A 19,034-nucleotide genomic window follows, 5' to 3' on the forward strand; every position below is an offset into this window, starting at 1 on the left:
GCCCCCGGTCATGGCCACGCCCCCGCGTCTGGCCACGCCCTCGGCCCTGACCGTGCCCCCAGCAAAGGCCGCACAACCTCCTCGCTTATCCACGCCCACCACCAGGGCTCGACCAATCCCGACCTCAGTTAATGCAAGTCCCGCCCCCGCAGAGGCAAAGCCCATCCCGGCTATAGGCGACACCCCGCGCGGAGCAGGTCTGACTTCAGAGGCCACTGCCAAAACCCAAGCTCAACGCAGGGCGGGGAAACTGAGACCCAGAAATGAGAAGTGGGGGTGGAGAGCAGACAGCATCGTGGTATTGCAAAGAGACTCTCATGCCTGAGGCTCCAGAGTCCCAGGTTCAACCCCCTGCCCCGCCACACCACCGTATTCCAGACCTAAGCAGTAGTTTAAAACAAAAAGAGAAGTGGAAAAAGAAATTTGATGGGGCCTGGCAGCAGCGCACCTAGTTAAGTGCATGTGTCATCGCGCACAAGGACCTGGGTTCTAAACTCCCAGCTTCCCCCCCACACACATCTGCAGGGGGGAAGCTTCTCAATTCTCTTTCCCTGTCTCCTCAACCTCCTCCTTTTCTATCAATTTCTCTTTGTCTCTATCCAATAAATAGTTTAAAAATAAACCAATCTTTTTTTTTTTCTTTTTCCAGGGCACCACCCAGCTCTGGCTCTTGATGGGGTCGCAGACTGAACTTGGAACCTGTTGCATGGAATACCTGTACAGGACAGCAATGCTGTCTCTCTCTGGCCCAATTCTTGCTTCCATGGCACCCCCGGCCTAGACGAGAGGCCTAGTAGAAATACTGACTCAGTAAATTACAGAGCGTGTGAGGAGGCAGTCAGTGCCACTGCAAACAAGCAAATGGAAAGTGAGCTAAGGGGACCAGAGCTTCAGAGGGAGCAGGGAGAGGGCTCTATTCAATCAGGCAATCGGGGGAGATTTTATTATGATAATGGCTACCATCTACTGAGCAGTTACCCTGTGTCAGGCTCTGTCTGAGGTGCTGGGATTACTCTGGAGAATAAAAAACAAAGTCCTGATGCTGGAGGGAGACAGACAATAAGCAATAAATTTTAAAAAATAAAATAAAAAATAAAACAAAGTGAGTAAAAGGAAAATTATGTGTGTGGGGGGTAGATAGCATAATGGTTATGCAAAAGAGACTCTCATGCCTGAGGCTCCAGAATCCCAGGTTCAATCCCCCGCACCACCATAAGCCAGAGCTGAGCAGTGCTCTGGTTAAAAAAAAAAAAAAGTAAAAGAAAATCATGAAGTCCCAGGTTCAATCCCACACCACCATAAACCAGAGCTGAGCAGTGCTCTGATAAAAAAAAAAAAAGGAGGAAAATTAATTATACTACTGAGCCAGTAGTGCAGCACAGGATGAGGGAAGGGCCGGGTGGCTAAGTGGTCTTACTCTTTATCTCAGTAAGTGGTAAATATTACTGAGGAAAGCAGATTATGGTAAGAGGGTAAACTGAATTGTTAAATAGAGTGGGAGAACATGTATTAATAATGGCTAGTATGGAAAACACTAAGCAGAACCTGGACTGGAGTTGGTGTATTGCACCAAAGTAAAAGACTCTGGAGTGGGGGAGGGTTCAGGTCCTGGAACAGGATGGCAGAGAAGGACCTAGTGGGGGTTGTACTGTTATGTGGAAAACTGGGAAATGTTATGCATGTACAAACTATTGTATCTACTGTAAACTGTAAAACATTAATCCCCCAATAAAAATAACAAAGTTAAAAAATAATAATAACAGTATGGGGGGGCAGATGGTGGTGCACCCGGTAGAGTGCACATGTTATCATGCACTATGACCCAGTCTCGAGTCCCAGGTCCTCACCTGCAGGGAGCAAGCTCCCTGAGCAGTGCAACAGTGCGGAAGGTGTCTCTCCTTCTCTCTGTCTCCGTCTCTCTGTCTTTCACCCTCTATCAAAAAGAGAAAAAGAGGAAGAGAGGAAGGGAGGGAGGGAAAAAGAGAGAAAGAAAGAAAGAAAGAAAGAAAGAAAGAAAGAAAGAAAGAAAGAAAGAAAGTGGCCACTGAGAAACCAAACAGTACTCATGAGGGTACAAAACCCCAGTGGTAATCCAGGTGCAAAACTAAATAGATAATAAGAGCTGATGTCGCATAGTTGATATTGTCTGGGATGGTAGTGTGAGCTGCCAAGCTAGGTGCCCAGCATCACATGAGCCAGAGTGATGCTCTGGTGTTCTCTCTCTTCCTCTCACTTGTAAAAATCAATCAAGAAATAAATCTTTAATAACGACAAAGTGACAGGTCCCAGTAGGTGGTTCAGTGGGTATGGTGCTGGGCTTTCAGTCATGGAGTCCCCAGTTCAGTGCCTGGCACTGCATGTGCCAAAGTGATGCTCTGGTCTCTCTCTCTCTCTCTCTCTCTCTCTCTCTCTCTCTCTCTCTCTCTGTGTGTGTGTCTTCCATCCGGGGTTATTGCTGGGATTCGGTGCCAGTACTACAAATCTACTTGCTCCCGGCAGCCATTTTTTCCATTTATTATTATTATTATTGCATAGGATGGAGAGAAATTGAGAGAGGAGAGGAAGACAGAGAGGGAGAGAGAAAGACAGACACCTGCAGACCTGCTTCATCGCTTGTGAAGCGACTCCCCTGCAGATGGGGAGCCGGGGTTCTCCAGCACGGATGCTGGTGCTGGTCCTTGCGATTAGTACTATGTGCACTTAATCCGGTGCACCACCGCGCAGTCCCCTGGTTCTCTCTCTCTTGCTGTCTCTCATTCATATGAATAAGTTTTTTTTTTTAAGTTGCAGAGCTGGAATTTGGACTCAGTCCAACCAATGGCTACAAACGGCCTTGTGACGGCAAGAGTCGTCGCCCAGCTATGCTGCCAGGTGCTGTGCATTAGTCACTCTGCATCACTGTCATTAACCTGAGCGACAGACTGCCTCAGCCCCTCCGTACACGGGAGGAACACGGGTCCCAGGAGTGAAACAACTCAGGTGGCGGAAAAGCAGCTGGAGACGGCTGCTGTGTTTTCCATCAGCTACAGAGCGAGTGAGGAGAGAAAGGAACCTCCCGTGAGAAGGACAGGTCCTGCCACCAGTGACAGACGTGGTGGCCAAGGACAACTCAATGCACTTTAAACAAAATAGCTGGTTGGTTGTCTCGCGGTAGTGCAGCGAGTTAAGCACAAACTAGTGCAAAGTGCAAGAACCGGCGTAAGGATCCCGGTTCGAGCTCCTGGCTCCCCACCTGCAGGTGAGTCGCTTCACGGGCGGTGAAGCAGGTCTGCAGGTGTCTATCTTTTTCTCCCCCTCTGTCTTTCCCACCTCTCTCCATTTCTCTGTTCTATCCAACAACGACATTAATAACAACAACAATAAAACAACAAGGGCAACAAAAGGGAATAAATATATTTTTTAAATAGCTGATTATTGGGGGTGAGGTGGGCAGAGCACTGCACTGGCATATGGGGGAGGGATTGAACCCAGGACTGCAGGCACTCAGGCCTGGACTCTACACCGTCTGTCTGCTTCACTTCCAGAGCCTTGTCTGCACAGCGGGAACCATCACTCCTCTTGCTTGGAGCTGTGAATGAATTGAATCATCACGGCCCACTGAGAACACCTGCTCCAAAAATAGCAGCTGCCACCTGTGACAGTGGCACTCCTCTCAGGGCTGCACTCACCTGTCCCCCATTCTTTGTCTCTTGTGTAACTTGGATATCCTGAACCCCCACTTGGAAGGACTGGGAGGAAGCTCCTGGGGCCTGGACGTGGGGAGTGCTCAGCCCTGGGGGAGTATTCAGCCCTGGGGGAGTATTCACAGCTTAAGAGTAGGCACTTTCACACTTGTGAACATTTAACTTTCTGCAACTTTTCCCCAGTTAATAACAGCTTTTCGTGGTGGTGGAGGAGGTCAGTTCATGGTTAAGTGCAGAATCTTCCCAGGTTCAACACCCATACTGCCGATGTCAGAGTGATGCTCCAGTCTCTCTCCATATATATGTATATATTTGCCTCCAGGGTTATTGCTGGGGCTCAGTGCCTGCACTATGAATCCACTGCTCCTGGAGGCTATTTTTACCTTTTTGTTGCCCTTGTTGTTGCTTGTGGTTGTTATTGTTGTTATAGCTGTTGTTGTTGGATAGGACAGAAATAGAGAAGGGGAAGATAGGAGAGAAAGATAGACACCTGCAGACCTGCTACACCTCTTGTGAAGTGACCCCCCTACAGGTGGGGAACTGGGGGTTTGAACCGGGATCCTTAGGCTGGTCCTTGCTCTTTGTGCCATGTGCTCTTAACCTGCTGCACTACTGCCCAGCACCCCATATTCTTTTTTTTTATTTTAAATATTTTTTAATATTTATTCCCTTTTGTTGCCCTTGTTTTATTGTTGTAGTTATTATTGTTGTCGTTGTTGGATAGACAGAGAGAAATGGAGAGGAAGGGAAGACGGGGGAAAGACAGACACCTGCAGACCTGCTTCACTGCTTGTGAAGGACTCTCCTGCAGGTGGAGAGCTGGGGGCTCGAACCAGGATCCTTATGCCCGTCCTTGCGCTTTGCGCCACATATTCTTTTTTTTTTTTGTCACCATGGTTATTACAGAACCTCAATGCCCACACAATGAACCCACTCCTACTGGAAGCCATTTCTTTCTATTACTTTCTTTATATATTATTATTATTTACCAGAGCACTGATTAGCTCTGGCTTATAGTGGGTGGGGAACTGAACTTGAACCTAGGACTTCGGAGCCTCAGGCATGAAAGTCTCTTTACATGTTATCTCTCCCCACCCGCCATTTCTTTCTTTTCTTTCCTTCCTTCTTTTATTTGGATAGAGACAAGAGAGAAATGGAGAGGGCAGAGGGACAGAGAGGAAGAGAGACAGAGACACGTGCAGCCCTGCTTCTCTGTCATAGTGTCCTCCCTACAAGTGGGAAGTGGGGGCTTGAGTAAGAGTCCTTGGCATAGTAAGGTGTGTGTACTCAACAGATGCAGCCCTCTCTCCTGAAATGCTTTTACTTATTTAATGAGGGAGCCCAGAGCACTGCTCCATTCAGGCCTAGTGTTGCTGGGGACTGAACCTGGGACTTTGAAACTTCAGGCATACTGATCTTTTATTGTTGTCTACATAGCCGTATGCTCTCTATGTGCAAGTACACGTCAAGAGAATAGTATAGGGGCTGCGAGGTGGCAGGCATGAGGCTGGAGGTCCTGAGCTGCACCCACAGCTGGCTTGTGCTTCTCTTATCTCATGTTAATCAAGATATCTTTAAAATAGACAGAGGGAGGAACCCCATTCTTCAGTGTATCCCAGAGGAAGCACTCTGATTCCTGCTTCTTCCCAGTGATCAACTGTTTTGTGGTTTGTTTTTTTTTTTTGCCTCCAGGGTTATTGCTGGCCTCAGTGCCTGCACCATGAGTCCACCTCATGGTGGTCATTTTCCTGGAGGTCATTTTCCCCCCTTTTGTTGCCCTTGTTGTTGTAGCCTTGTTGTGGTTATTATTGTTATTGTTGATGTCATTCAACAATGTAGAGAAAAGGGAAGACAGAGAGGGGGAAAGACAGAAACCTGTAGGCCTGCTTCACCATCTGTGAAGCGACTCCCCTGCAGGTGGGGAGCCAGGGGCTCGAACCAGGATCCTTTCGCCGGTCCTTGCACTTTGTGCCACGTGCGCTTAATCCGCTACACCACCGCCCAACCCCCTGCTCAATACTTTTTAACACTTGTGGGGCCCAGTTCCCACTCAAGGACTCTCAGCTTGGAGGAGAGCATATTGGGTTTCATCTTTCAAATTCTGGAACAAGTTTTGTGGGTTTTTTTCTCTTCAAGGTCCAGAGCTGTGGTGAAAGTCCTTGTGATGACAGTCAGAAGGAATCTCCCCCTGGATTACTAGGCGTGTGGTGGGGGGATGGCCGGGGGGGGGTGTCTGATTCCTAGGCACACACTGGGCCAGGGAGTTCAGACAAGCCAATCCAGGTACTGGGCAAGCCAGGCACCAGCTCAGAGTAGTTCAGAGGTGCCAAGAACAGGAGCAGAGACCGAGCAAGAGCTCGCAGGAGTGAACCCACTGCCCTCCCCTTTATCACCTGCACAATGGAACCACTTACCTTGCTTCTTACTTTTTTTTTTAATATTTATTTTCCCTTTTGTTGCCGTTGTGTTTTCTGTTTTTGTAGTTGTTGTTGTTTATGTCATTGTTAGGACAGAGAGAAATGGAGAGAGGAGGGGAAGCCAGAGGGGGAGAGAAAGACAGACACCTGCAGACCTGCTTCACCGTCTGTGAAGCGACTCCCCTGCAGATGGGGAACCGGGGGCTTGAACCGGGATCCTCTTACCGGTCCTTGCACTTTGTGCCACCTGCACTTAACCTGCTGCGCTACTGCCCGACTCCCAGATACTGTTTTTTAGAGCAGTTTTAGGTTCACAGAAAAACCAGACTTCTCACATACCCTTGTTCCCAAGCAGGCCGTCACCTCCATTTTCAGCAACCCCAACAGAATGGGGCATGTGTACAAACTGTGAGGGCGGCCCTCAGGATCTACTCTGTGTTGTCAGGTAGTGTATACCGACCAAGTCGTCTTGTTCAGAGAGCACCCACTGCCACTGTCCCCACTAGAACCTACCGAAGGCCACTCCGCACTCAAGGTTTTGCTTTTCCCAGAATGCCCTGTGCAACCAGTGAACAGCCTTTCCAAGCTGGCCTCTGTCCTTAGTGGCAGACGCTTGGGATTCCTGCACATCCTTTTCCTGGTAACTCATTTTGTAGGCGAGGCTGTGGCCTGGATGTAGCAGTTATTTACCTATCCTCTCACCGGGCGTCTCGGCAGCTTCCAAATTTTGATTTTATAAATGAAGCTGCTGTGGGCCAGGTGGTGGTGCACCTGGTTGAGCACACACATTACAGTGCAAGGACCCAGGTTCAAGCCCCTGGTCCTCACGCACAGGGGGATGTTTCACAAGTGGTGAAGCAGGGCTGCAGGTGTTTCTGTGTCTCTTCCCCCCCCCACCCAATTTCTAATAAAATGAACAAAAAAAATTATTTTAGAAAAGAATTGCAAAAAAAAGCAACTGCTATAATATGCACATGCAAGTTTTGCCATTCAACTCCTAGAGAAAATACCAAAGGACAAAGTACCGGCTCACATGGGAAGGTGATGGTTTTTATTTGCCAGGAGTTGAACTCAGCACCTCAGGATTAAGAGTCCAACACTTTACTCACTGCACCATTTCCTGGGCCACTTGCTTTTTTGACTTTTTTCCATTAGAAAAAGAGCTGCTCAACTCTGGCATATGGTGGTGCCAGGGGTTGAACTTACAGCCAACAATGGTTAGTTTTATAAGAAACAGCCCACCCGACTTCCAAGATGGCCGGAACCTTTTTGCTCTCGGCACTGGCCAGCCTGGTGGCGTCTGGTCTTGCATCTAAGTGATCTTACTGCATGCATAGGGACACCTTCCTGCATTTCTGTGATGATAGATAGTATGATGCATTTTTTTTTCCCTTAGGAAGGTAGAGAGACAGCATCGAAGTGAGAGACCACAGCTATCTTCCTTTACTGCTGTGGAAGCAGGGCTCAAACCTGGGCTGCACACACAGCAGAGCAGCATACTACCCAAGGGAGCTACTTCTCTGGCCCCATCTTTTCATGTGCTTATCTCTGTGTATCTTCTTTTTTTCAGATTTTTATTTATTAGTGTAAAAGATAGGAGGAGAGAGAGAAAGAATCAAGACATCACTCTAGTACATGCGCTGCCGGGGATTGTACTCAGGACCTCGTGCTTTGTGCTTTATACAGTCCGATGCTTTGTCCACTGTGCAAGCTCCCAGACCACACCTCTGTGTATCTTCTTTAAAACAGATCTATTTGTGAATGAGAAAGAACTAGAGCATCACTCTGGCACAAGCAATGCCAGGGACTGAACTCAGGACCTCATGCCCAAGGTCCAACCCCTCACCCACTGTCTGCCTGGGGGTTGGGGGGGGGAAACAAAACAGACCTTTGCTCTGCATGTGATTACTCCTCTTAATACTTCCCTGCACAGTTAAAAACATTTCTCTCAAGGGCACGCCACTTTTACAGGAAAATGGGGTCAAAAGCGATGTCTAAAAATACCCCATGGCCCTCATGTGCACCCATGTTCTCTCCCTCTCTCATCTACCTGCCTCTACAGTACGTATTTCACTCTCTTCTCTTATCCCTGCGTTGTCTCAATGAACATGTCTCTCTGGAGAAAAAAAATACTAGAAGTTTAAAAATAAGGGCCCAGGTGGTGGCGCACCTGGTAGGGTGCACACATTACAGTGCACAGGATCCGGATTCAAGCCCCTGGTCCCTGAGTGGTAAAGCAGGGCTGCAGGTGTCTCTCTTTCTCTCTCCCTATCTCCCCCTTCCTTCTAAATTTCTGTCTCTATCCAATAATTATATATATATATTATTTTCCCTTTTGTTGCCCTTGTTTTTTATTATTAGTTATTATATCTTTGCCCACCCTGTTCAACGCTTGACGTCTCGTCATCCAATCTGGTCCCCTACGCCTACACTGCTCTGTTCCAGATTCTTGGAAACAGAGTTGGCAGTCAGCTGAGGTCAAGAACAAACACCTCATCACAGACCCCTGCAAGCGTCAACCCGGCTTTGACCTAGCACGTTATGACTGGGCCCTCCTCAATCGCTATCGAACAGGCCATGGCCGGTGCGCCGCTATGTTCCATCGCTGGGGAGCCAGAGACGACCCGAACTGCCCCTGCGGCTACAGACAGACTATGACCCACATAGTCAACGACTGCCACCTCTCCAGATTCAAAGGAGGTCTCGAAACTTTACATCAGGCTCCACCTGACGCTGTTGACTGGCTACGGAAGAAGGGCAAACGCTAGAAGAAGAAGAATTGCTGTCTGATGTCATTGTTGTTGGACAGGACAGAAAGAAATGGAGAGAGAAGGGGAAGACAGAGGAGGAGAGAAAAATAGACACCTGCAGACCTGCTTCACTGCCTGTGAAGGGACTCCCCTGCAGGTGGGGAGCTGGGTGCTCAAACTGGGATCCTTATGCCGGTCCTTGTGCTTCATGCCACATGCACTTAACCCGCTGCGCTACTGCCCGACTCCCCCCAATAGTATTTTTTTTTAACTTTTAAAAATAAATACAAAATATCTCAGATTGTGCCCAGCGAAGTCTCCCAAGTGGTCGAATGCCAGACTTGCATGCCTGAGGCTCCTGGGCCCACCCCTGGTACCATGGGCCAGCCTGGTACTCCTGACTTCTTTCAGGCAAAACTCTTTTGACACATGAAAGAAATACAATACATACTTTAAAAGCCAGGTTTTTATTTATTATTTATTTTTCCTCCAGGGTTATTGCTGGGCTCGGTGCCTGCACCATGAATCCACCGCTCCTAGAGGCCGTTTTTTCCCCCTTTTGTTGCTCTTGTTGTTATAGCCTCGTTGTGGTTATTATTATTGCCATTGTTGATGTTGTTCGTTGTTGGATAGGACAGAGAGAAATGGAGAGAAGAGGGGAAGACAGAGGAGGAGAGAAAGACAGACACCTGCAGACCTGCTTCACCGCCTGTGAAGCGACTCCCCGGCAGGTGGGGAGCCAGGGACTGGAACCAGGATCCTTACGCCGGTCCTTGTGCTTTGCGCCACATGCGCTTAACCCACTGCGCCACCACCCGACCCCCAAAAGCCAGGTTTTAAAGAGAAGGAACTAAGAACAAAAGCCAAGTGCTCCAGTCCACGCCACCCCTGCCTTAAAATCTCCAAAGAGCCAGCTACTTGGTTCTGTCAGCACCATTTAATGTTATTAAAGTACAGTTGTCTTTTTTAATCAAAATAGAAAACATCACACTCCTAAGAGTGGTACATTCATAAGGTTTCAAATGAAAAAGATGTATTATTCATGCTACAGGTTTTCACTCTTCCTTGGACAACTCAAACACAGAACTCAAAACCGTACATTTAACCAGTGGAATAGGAAATTCCATCTGACCGCAAAAGAGTTCAAATACTGAAACCAGTACTGCGTGTTAACTCAACTGGCACAAGAAGGCTTCTGCTGCTGTTTCTTCTTCTTCTTCTTCTTCTTCTTCTTCCAGAGCACTGCTCAGCTCTGGCTTCTGGTGGTGTAGGGTTCGAACCTGGGACTTGAGAGCCACTGTGCTACCCCCACCCCAAGCAGACTTTCTTCAAGGCCCATTCGGAACTCGGAGAGCCGTCTGCTGGCCCCGCACTTCATAAACCAGCCCTGCAACTAGTCGGGTCTTTCACAGGTAACTCAAATTTAAAGCGCCAACTTCTCTGCTGAATGTTGAAACGGGAGGCGAAGTGTAAAGCATTGCAGACAGACGGGGGAGGGGGACTCCACCCAGGCTGTAGGGCACAGAGACTGAGCCCACAGCTTAGTGCCTGTGACAAAAGATGCCAAGAGATGCCCCCGAATTCGTCTATAAGAGAGAATGGGTACTTTCAGGTGGGGCGTGTGCCACCGTGGAGAGTGGGCATCAGGCTGAAGGGGGAAGCAGAGCTCGGCAGGAACAGCAGGAGCGGCCCGCCCCGCCCCACCCCGTCCCAGCTGTTGAGGTCTCGGCACTGCTGGGGCTGGGCCGCTATTCACCAAGCGCATCTGCGCTCACTGCTCCTCCTTTCGGGTCTTCTCTAAGATGTTCTCTCCCGGGGTGACGTCCCCCACTCCCACCTTTTAGTCACAAAACAAGTCTGGTAGAGAAACTGAATTTGACCACAGGAGTTGAAATCCAGTGTGTAAGAAAGGGTTTTACGAAACTAGAAAAATGTCCCAGGGCCCTCTGGACCCTCGGTGTTGGGGCCGCTCCCAGAGGCTGTCCCCCCCACCCCGGGGGGCCTGAGAGCAACACTGAAGGGAACTGAGCAGCCAGGGCTGGCACAAAGGCAAAGACGGGGCAGCGGGCCAAACTGCCCCCAGGAGGTGGCCAGCAGGAAGTGCCCTGTGCACACTGCCCTGCCCTCCAGCCCGGCCGACGCAGAACCTTCAAACGCCAGTCTCCACGGGCTCCTTCACCTCACAGACACCGACCCTGACCCTGACCGGAGGCTCATTATGTGCGAGGCACTGGGGTCCTGAAGAGGAAACAGGCTTGTCCCAGCCTCGAGGGCTTCTCGGAAGAAGCGGGCACCAACATTCCTGGCTGGCTGGACAGCGAGCAGGCAGCTGACGCACCTCAGCTCGCACCCTGCACCCCAGGTGTCCGGAGAAGCAGCGGGGCCGCTCTGCTCACCCCACGAGCAGGGGCCAGGTGAGCAGTCCTGACCCGACGCAGAGCCCCGCAGCAGGGCAGCTCAGGGGGCAGCTCAGGCGCTCGGGCCGGCCGGCTCCTCCTCGGGCCGCTGCTGCTCCATGTGCTCACGCGTCAGGCGCGCCAGGTCCTTCCTCACGTTCGGGTGGTCTTCCAGGTCCTCGTACAGGGAGCGCACGATGTCCAGCTGCCGGTAGTTCTCGGGCTTCACCAGGCTGCGGACCACCTGCAGGCAGCGCTCCTTCAGGGTGTACACTGTGGGGACGGGGGCTCAGTGCCGGCAGCGGCTCGCCTGGGGGCGGGGGAGAGTGGGGGCAGAGAGCACTCGGCCCCGGGAGGGGCAGGCAGCTGCCCGCACAAGCACACCCGCACGGGCACCGACTTCCCCAGACAAGATCTGCGGGTCGGTTCTGTTTGTTTTTCAATTCACAAGAACACTTACTAGGGATCAACCGGTAAAACCCGCTGAGTCTTGATAAACAGTAAACTAAATAATAACAGTAACAAGGGTCAGGCGGTGGGCGCACCTGGTTAAGCGAGTACATCACAGTGCACAAGGCCCGGGGTTCAAGCCCCTGGTCCCCACCTGCAGGGGGAAAGCTCCACGAGTGGTGAAGCAGGGCTGCAGGTGTCTGTCTGTCTCTGATGAGTAGATAAAGCAATCGTAAACTGTGCGCACACCATCCGTGGGGCTTTAAGCCTTGGTTGGCAGTGGGAGCTTGACAGGGTTAAGTAACTGAAAGACACAGCGCTAAAGGCCTATTAAAAGCAGTCAAGGGAGTCGGGCTGTAGCGCAGCGGGTTAAGCGCAGGTGGCGCAAAGCACAAGGACCGACATAAGGATCCCGGTTCGAGCCCCCGGCTCCCCACCTGCAGGGGAGTCGCTTCACGGGCGGTGAAGCAGGTCTGCAGGTGTCTATCTTTCTCTCCCCCTCTCTGTCTTCCCCTCCTCTCTCCATTTCTCTCTGTCCTATCCAACAACGACAACAACAATAATAACTACAACAATAAAACAACAAGGGCAACAAAAGGGAATAAATAAATAAAATAAATATTTTTTTAAAAAAGCAAGTCAAGCGGGGAGATAGCCTAAGGGTTCTGCAAAGACTGTCAGGCCTGAGGCTCTGAAGTCCCAGGTTCGATCCCCTGCACCACCATAAGCCAGAGCTGAGCAGTGAAGAGAAAAAAAATCGTATCAGGGACAGGCGGTGGCACACCTGGCTGAGTGCACGTGTCATCATGCACAAGGACCCGGGTTCAAGCCTCTAGTGCCCATCTGCAGGGGAAGGTTCGTGAGTAGTGAAGCAGGACTGCACTGCAGGTGTATCACCTATCACCCCCTTTCCTACCAATTTCTTTCTATCTCCTGGTGGTCATTTTTCCTTTATTTTATTTTATTTATTATTATTATTAGGTAGGACAGAGAAAAAATGAGGGGGGAAGGGGAAATGGCGAGGGAGAGAGAAAAAGAGACACCTGCAGCCCTGCTTAAACTTCCCCTGGCAGGTGGGAAGCGGAGGCTGGAACCTGGGTTCTTGCACATGAAAATGTGTGCACTTAACTGGGGGGGGGGGGCAGCCCAGTTCCCTTCCCCCCTTTTTTTCCTTTTTTTTTTTTTTAACCAGGGCACTGTTCCGCTCTGGTTTATGGTGGTGCTAAAGACCGAACCTGTAACTCTGAGCGCCACAGGCACGAAAGTCTTTTTGCATAACCACTATGCTATTTCCCCAGACCAAAAGGAAAAATAAAAATAAGAAAGCGCTTTCATTAAAAGTTAACCACGACAGTGCGGCTGGACATCAGTACCCGGCAGTGTGATGTTGGCAAAGATCGGCTGTCCGTCCACGCTGAGAGACGGCATGAACAGCTCGGTCTGGTTCACCAGCAGCCCGTCGTACGTGCCCGCGTCTCTGAACAGCCACAGGTGACCTGCCGAGACACGCGGGGGCCGCTCAGCGCCGCGCCCGCAGACCCTCGCCTTCCGGCGGCGGGACGGGTGTGAGGCGCGGGCGCCCGCAGTGGGCAAGCACCGGCCTCTCAGGCATGAGGTCCCGAGCTCCGTCCCCGGCAGCACAGGTGCCAGAGCGGTGCCCGGTTCTTTCTCTCTCCTATCTGCCTCCTTCATCAAAATCTCCAGAAATAACTCAGTAAAAATGTAGCACAGGGGCCGCGCGAAGCGACGCGAGGCGAAGCGCAGGGACCCGCGAGAGGACCCCGGTTCGAGCCCCGGCTCCCCACCTGCAGGGGCGTCGCCTCACGGGCGGTGAAGCAGGTCTGCAGGTGTCTGTCTTTCTGTCCCCCTCTCTCTGTCTTGCCCTCCTCTCCCCATTTCTCTCTGTCCTAGCCAACAACGATGACATCAACAGTGGCAATAATAATAACCGCAGCGAGGCTACAGCAACAAGGGCAACAAAAGGGGGGAAATGGCCTCCAGGAGCGGCGGGTTCACGGTGCCGGCGCCGAGCCCGGCGATTACCCTGGAGGGGGGGAAATTGTTTAAGTAAAAATAGCAAAATGAAAATGACAATACGAGGAAAAAGGAGAGCGAGCAAGAGAAGGAGCCGGGGCGGCAGGTGCCCGGGCGGGAGCTCACGGCGAGAGCCCCGGTTCCGGTTCCGGTTCCGGTTCCGGTTCCGGTTCGCTCGCTGCGGTGAAGATGCACGAGCTGCGCGACCCCGAGCTCACACCAGCGCGCGACGACCCGGGTTCGAGCCCCCGCCCCCACCTGCAGGGGGCGCTTCAGGAGGTGTCTGTCCGTCCGCTCTGCCTCCCCTCCCCTTTCCCTCCAACAAAAAGACATAAAAAATTATAAAACTCAAAAATAAACATACATACAATCTAAAACAAAAAAATCAAAAAGCTTCGACGTAAAGTCAGGCCGGGCTCGCTTCCGTGGAGGGCAAAACGCACCCCAGTGCGCGGGCCCGCCGGGGGCCCTGAGAAGGCCACCCCCACCTGGACGACCTCCGAGGTTGCCCCCAGCACTTTCGGAGCCCCACGCCGGGTCCCCGCCTCCCCGACCGCGCCCCCTCAGCCTCGGGTCGGGCCCGTGCCCGCTAAGCCGAGGCCCGGGCGGGGGCGTGCGGGTTGCCGCGGCGGGGAGCAGCCGGCGCGCCCGGCCCGCCCCCCGGGGCCCGCGCCTACCTCGGAAGCTGTGGATGCGGCGGCCGGTGCCGGGCGGCAGCGTGGGGTAGGGCAGCGGCTCGCCCTCGAAGTTGAGCCACAGCGGCCGCACGACGCGCGGGCTGCGGTTGCAGAAGATGACCTGGGCCGGCTCCCGCGAGTTGAGCGAGCGCAGCACCCCTCGCGGCCGCGCCGCCTCCATCGCCTCAGCTCCCGCCGCCTAAGCACCTCGGCTCTCGGGGCGGCCCGCTGCGTGCGTCCTCGCGAGAGCGTGAGTCCTCGCGAGACCGCCCGTACCCCCCCCACGCGCGCGTGGTCGTGAAGCGCCCGGTCTGTGCGCATGCGTGGACGGAGCATAGTGCCGTGGGCGGGCCCTGCGGGAACGGGGTGGGCGGGGCCCGGGACTCGGCTTTCCAGCCGCCAATTTCGGAGCGTTTTGTGCCCCACCCCCCACCCCCTCCCCGCACCAGGGTTATCGCCGGGGGCGGAGTGCACGACGTCACCGCTCCTGCAGGTCATTATTACTTTTTTTTAAAAGTCTAGATAGAGGTTGGGAGAGAACATCAAATTAGTTTTGAATCCATTAAAAAATATATATATATAAATGGATTCAAAACAAATATATATATGAAAATATATGAGAAAATACATATATATGAGAAAACCAGGGCTTAGGAGACAGCATCATGGTTCTACAAAGATTTTAATGCTCAAGGCACCAGTGTCCCAGGTTCAATCCCCAGCGCCACCATCAGCCAGAGCTCAGCAAAATACTACTAATAATTTCTGCAAAAGACTTTCCTGCCCGAGGCTCTGAGATTTAATGCCCAGTACCAACAGCCAGAGCTGAGCAGGGCTCTGGGGAAAATAATGATGGTGATGATGGTGATGATGATGATGATGATGACAATAATAATGGGTCTGGGGAGACAGCACAGTGGTTCTGCAAAACGACTTTGCTGAGGTCCCAGGTTCGGTCCCCAGCACCGCCATCAGCCAGAGCTAAGCAGGGCTCTGTGTGTCTCTCTCTGCATCTCTCACACTAAGAAAAGAAAAAAAAAAAAAAAAAGGACGAGACAGAGACTGGGGAGTGCAATGGCAGGGGTGGAACTCAGGACCTCATGCTTGAGAGTCCTCTGCTTTATCCAACTTTATCTACGGCACCACCTCCTTGGCCAGTTGTAAGACATTCTGTCACCCTCACTATTCACATTTTGTACACAACTCAGTAGGGGACTGGGTGGTGGCACACCTGGTTGAGCGCACGTTATAATGTGCAAGGACCCAGGTTCGAGCCCCTAGTCCCCACCTGCAGGGGAAAAGCTTCACAAGTGGTGAACCAGTGCTGCCGGTGTCTCTCACCCTCTCTATCCCTCCCTTCCCTCTTGTTTTTTGACTGCCTCTATCCAATAATAAATAAATAAAGATAATAAAAAAAACTCAGTCAAGTGAAAATGTTCCTCTCATTTCAGTCCACCCAGCCACCCAGCCAGCAATATAGCGGGATGTGTATGTATGTATGACAACTACTATATGACAACTACTATCAGCTTTTAGTATTTGCTTTCAAAGGATCCTGTGTTATTGTTATTATTACTTTAATTGAGAGAGAAGGGGGATAGAGAGGGAGATCGACACCTGCAGTATTGTTTTACACCAGAGTCTTGAACCCTGTTCCTTGTATGATGTAATATGTGCATTCAACCCACAGCACCACTGCTGGGCCCCTTCAGAGGTATTCTACGAATATCTAACAGAGAAAATTTTCTGTAAGAAACGCCACATCATTACTGTTAATGGCGTTCCTGACCTGCCTTTGAAAGAAAAGGTAGTGGCCCCACATGGAAGCACTTGTGCCAAAACACCAGCAGTTTCTGTCCCTGTTAACAAGCAGGCGACACATACAACACCAGCTCCACACACATCCTTCCTACAAGCCGAGTGGTTCTGCAAATGACTCTCTTGCCTGAGGCTCTGAGGTCCCAGGTTCAATCCCAGCACCATCATCAGCCAGAGCTGAGCAAAACTTTGGTCTTTCTGTATTTCTCATTAAAAATAAATAAAGTGGGGGCAGATAGTGGCAGTTAAAAGCACATACTGTGAGTCGGGCGGTAGCACAGTAGGTTAAGCACAGGTGGCACAAAGCACAAGGACCAGCATAAGGATCCTGGTTCGAGCCCCCGGCTCCGCACTTACAGGGGAGCCGCCTCACAAGCTATGAAACAGGTCTGCAGGTGTCTGTCTCCCCATCTTGCTCCTCTCTATCGAGTTCTCTCTGTCCTAGCCAACAACAGCAGCAATAACAACATAAGGGCAACAAAATGGAAAATATAGCCTCCAGGAGCAGTGAATTTGTAGTGCCAGCACCAAGCTGGCAGCTCCTGGCACCACCTGGTATACTGTCCTGTCCCCCCTCCTCCCAACCTCTATCAAACCAAAGACACTTTGAACACCCAGTCCATGTCATTTTTTAATATTTATTATTTTTGGTATGACAGCATCAAGAGGGGAAGAGAATATAGTGAGAGATACAGTGACACCTGTAGACCTGCTTCACTCCTGAAGCTTCCTGCCTGCAGGTAGAGAGGAAGGGCTTGAATCCGGGTCCTTGAGCATGGTAACAGGTGTGCTTACCCGAGTGTGCCTCCGCCCAGCCCCCAGCCCGATCCGTGCCATTCACTCATGGTCTTCAGTGTATCTTTCCCTCCTGCCTTCACAGCACTTAACAGAACACTGCTTGGGCTTTGGTTGAATTAACCACTTTGTTCGAGGACTGTCCTCTTCTAGTAAGTAAACCTTTTTTTCTTTTATTTATTCCCTTTTGTTGCCTTTGTTGTTTTATTGCTGTTGTTATTAATGTCATTGTTGTTGGATAGGACAGAGAGAAATACAGAGAGGAGGGGAAGACAGAAAGGGGGAGAGAAAGATAGACACCTGCAGACCTGCTTCACCACCTGTGAAGCAACTCTCCTGCAGGTGGGGAGCCAGGGGCTTGAACCGGGATCCTTACGCCAGTCCTTGCAAAGTGCACTTTGCGCTTCCTGCGCTTAACCTGCTGCGCTACCGCCCTACTCCCGTAAACCTTTCTTTCTATACTCGAGACTCTTTTCTCTTTCCTCCCTTGTCCTATTAAGAAGATTGCAGTGGGAAAGTTCAAATAAAACAGAACAACTAGTAAACGTCATCCCTGTGTGTCAAAGGGTTTCTCAGAGCCAGCTCTTTGTTCAGAAAGGCCTATCAAGCGCTCACTGACCAACAAGCCTTCTCCTTGGACGTCATCAGGACTGAAGGGGAAATGGAACTTTGATCCTTCAGTCTGTGTCCTCTGAGATGTAGACCACCTGGGCTTTTTTTTCAGGTTCGACTGCAGAAGTGCCACGTTGGGCAGGATATTTAAATTATGAGAGCTTTTATCATTCATCTTTGAAACCAGTATTTTATTTTTAAAAAAAAATATTTTATTCATTTATTAATGAGAAAAGAAGGGGGGAGGTAGGGAGAGAACCAGACATCACTCTGGTACATGTGCTGCCAGGGATTGAACTCGGAACCTCATGTTTGAGATTCCAACACTTTATCCAGTGTGCCACCTTCCAGATCATGAAACCAATACTTTCAAGAAGTACCTACGTCACAAAAGTATGAGTGAAGTGGGAAAGTGCTCTGTGCCTAAAATATATAAGCACTGAACAAACAGCAGTTATTACCTCAAGATGCTCACAGGTTCCAGTGAGCAGACAAGACATACACAGACTAGGAGAGTTAGTAAGAAAGGGTGAGGCTGGGGAGACAGCATAATGGTTCTGCAAAGAGACTCTCATGCCTGAGGCTCTGAGTTCCTAGGTTCAGTTCACCGCACCACCATAAGCCAGAGCTGAGCAGAGATAAAAAAAGGAAAGAAGGGGGTCTGGGTGGTAGCGCAGCAGGTTAAGCACACATGGCACAAAGTGCAAGGACCGGTGTAAGGATCCTGGTTCAGTGTAAGGATCCCTGGCTCCCCACCTGCAGGGGGGTCGCTTCACAAGCAGTGAAGTAGGTCTACAGGTGTCTATCTTTCTCTCCCCCGTCTTTCCCTCCCCTCTTGATGTGTCTCTGTCCTATCCTCCAACAACAACAGCAATACCAACATTAACAGTAATAGTAAGAATGGCCTCCAGAAGCAGTGGATTCGTAGTGTAGGCACTGAGCCCCAGCAATAATCCTACCCTGAAGGCAAAAAAGGGAAGGGTGGAATGTAGTTGCTTGGACCTGAAAATGGGGTGAATTCTCAGGAGAGGTCTACGTGAAAGAGTGACCAAGGCTCTTTTTGCCCTTTGTTTCTAGCACATGAACGGCCAGCTGGGATGTGAGACCAGGGCCTATGGCCATCAAGAGATGGGCAGGACCCATCTACAGCAGACTGTCCAACTAGGTTTGCTCCTGAATTTCCACCCACTGCCTTCAAGCCCAGGTCCGCCGCTGACTGAAAACTCCCCTGGAGGTCCAGGCGAGTATTCATGATGATGTGTGTTTACGCAGAATCCTGACCCCGAGGATGGTCAGAGAAATGCAGGGCAACAGACACAAATGGCCTTTTTGGCTTTGCTGTCGGGCTCCTCCTGGGAAGCTGCTCCCCCGTGTTGGCAGAGAGGCCAGTTAATGACGCTCA

The 19,034-nt window shown here is 51.0% G+C and overlaps 1 protein-coding gene across 2 annotated transcripts; it reads right to left on the reverse strand.

Annotated features, from left to right (window-relative positions):
* Positions 1-9,768: 9,768 nt before the first annotated feature.
* VHL (von Hippel-Lindau tumor suppressor) lies at positions 9,769-14,661 on the reverse strand. 2 transcript variants are annotated; one of them, XM_060180722.1, is made up of 3 exons: positions 14,408-14,661; positions 13,070-13,192; positions 9,769-11,490 (listed from the first exon to the last, which is right to left on the reverse strand). In XM_060180722.1, the coding sequence occupies exons 1-3, from the start codon at positions 14,586-14,588 to the stop codon at positions 11,372-11,374; spliced, it is 423 nt and encodes a 140-aa protein (XP_060036705.1). In that variant the 5' UTR covers positions 14,589-14,661; the 3' UTR covers positions 9,769-11,371. The 2 variants fall into 2 exon arrangements, with proteins under 2 accessions (XP_060036705.1, XP_016041024.1); XM_016185538.2 differs by having other exon boundaries at positions 9,769-11,519; positions 14,408-14,654.
* Between the last annotated feature and the right edge of the window lie 4,373 nt (positions 14,662-19,034).

Source organism: Erinaceus europaeus, chromosome 21 (genome assembly GCF_950295315.1).
Source record: "Erinaceus europaeus chromosome 21, mEriEur2.1, whole genome shotgun sequence".
NCBI classification, from domain to species: Eukaryota; Metazoa; Chordata; class Mammalia; order Eulipotyphla; family Erinaceidae; genus Erinaceus; species Erinaceus europaeus.

What these genes read in the sequence shown, in the direction of transcription:
- VHL (XM_016185538.2), bottom strand. Translation starts at nt 14,588, where the DNA reads ATGGAGGCGGCGCGGCCGCGAGGGGTGCTGCGCTCGCTCAACTCGCGG. An exon ending in CCGCATCCACAGCTTCCGAG is followed by an intron (nt 13,193 to 14,407) that starts GTAGGCGCGGGC and finishes GTGTCTCGGCAG; the next exon opens with GTCACCTGTGGCTGTTCAGA. An exon ending in TGCCAACATCACACTGCCGG is followed by an intron (nt 11,520 to 13,069) that starts GTACTGATGTCC and finishes CCGTCCCCACAG; the next exon opens with TGTACACCCTGAAGGAGCGC.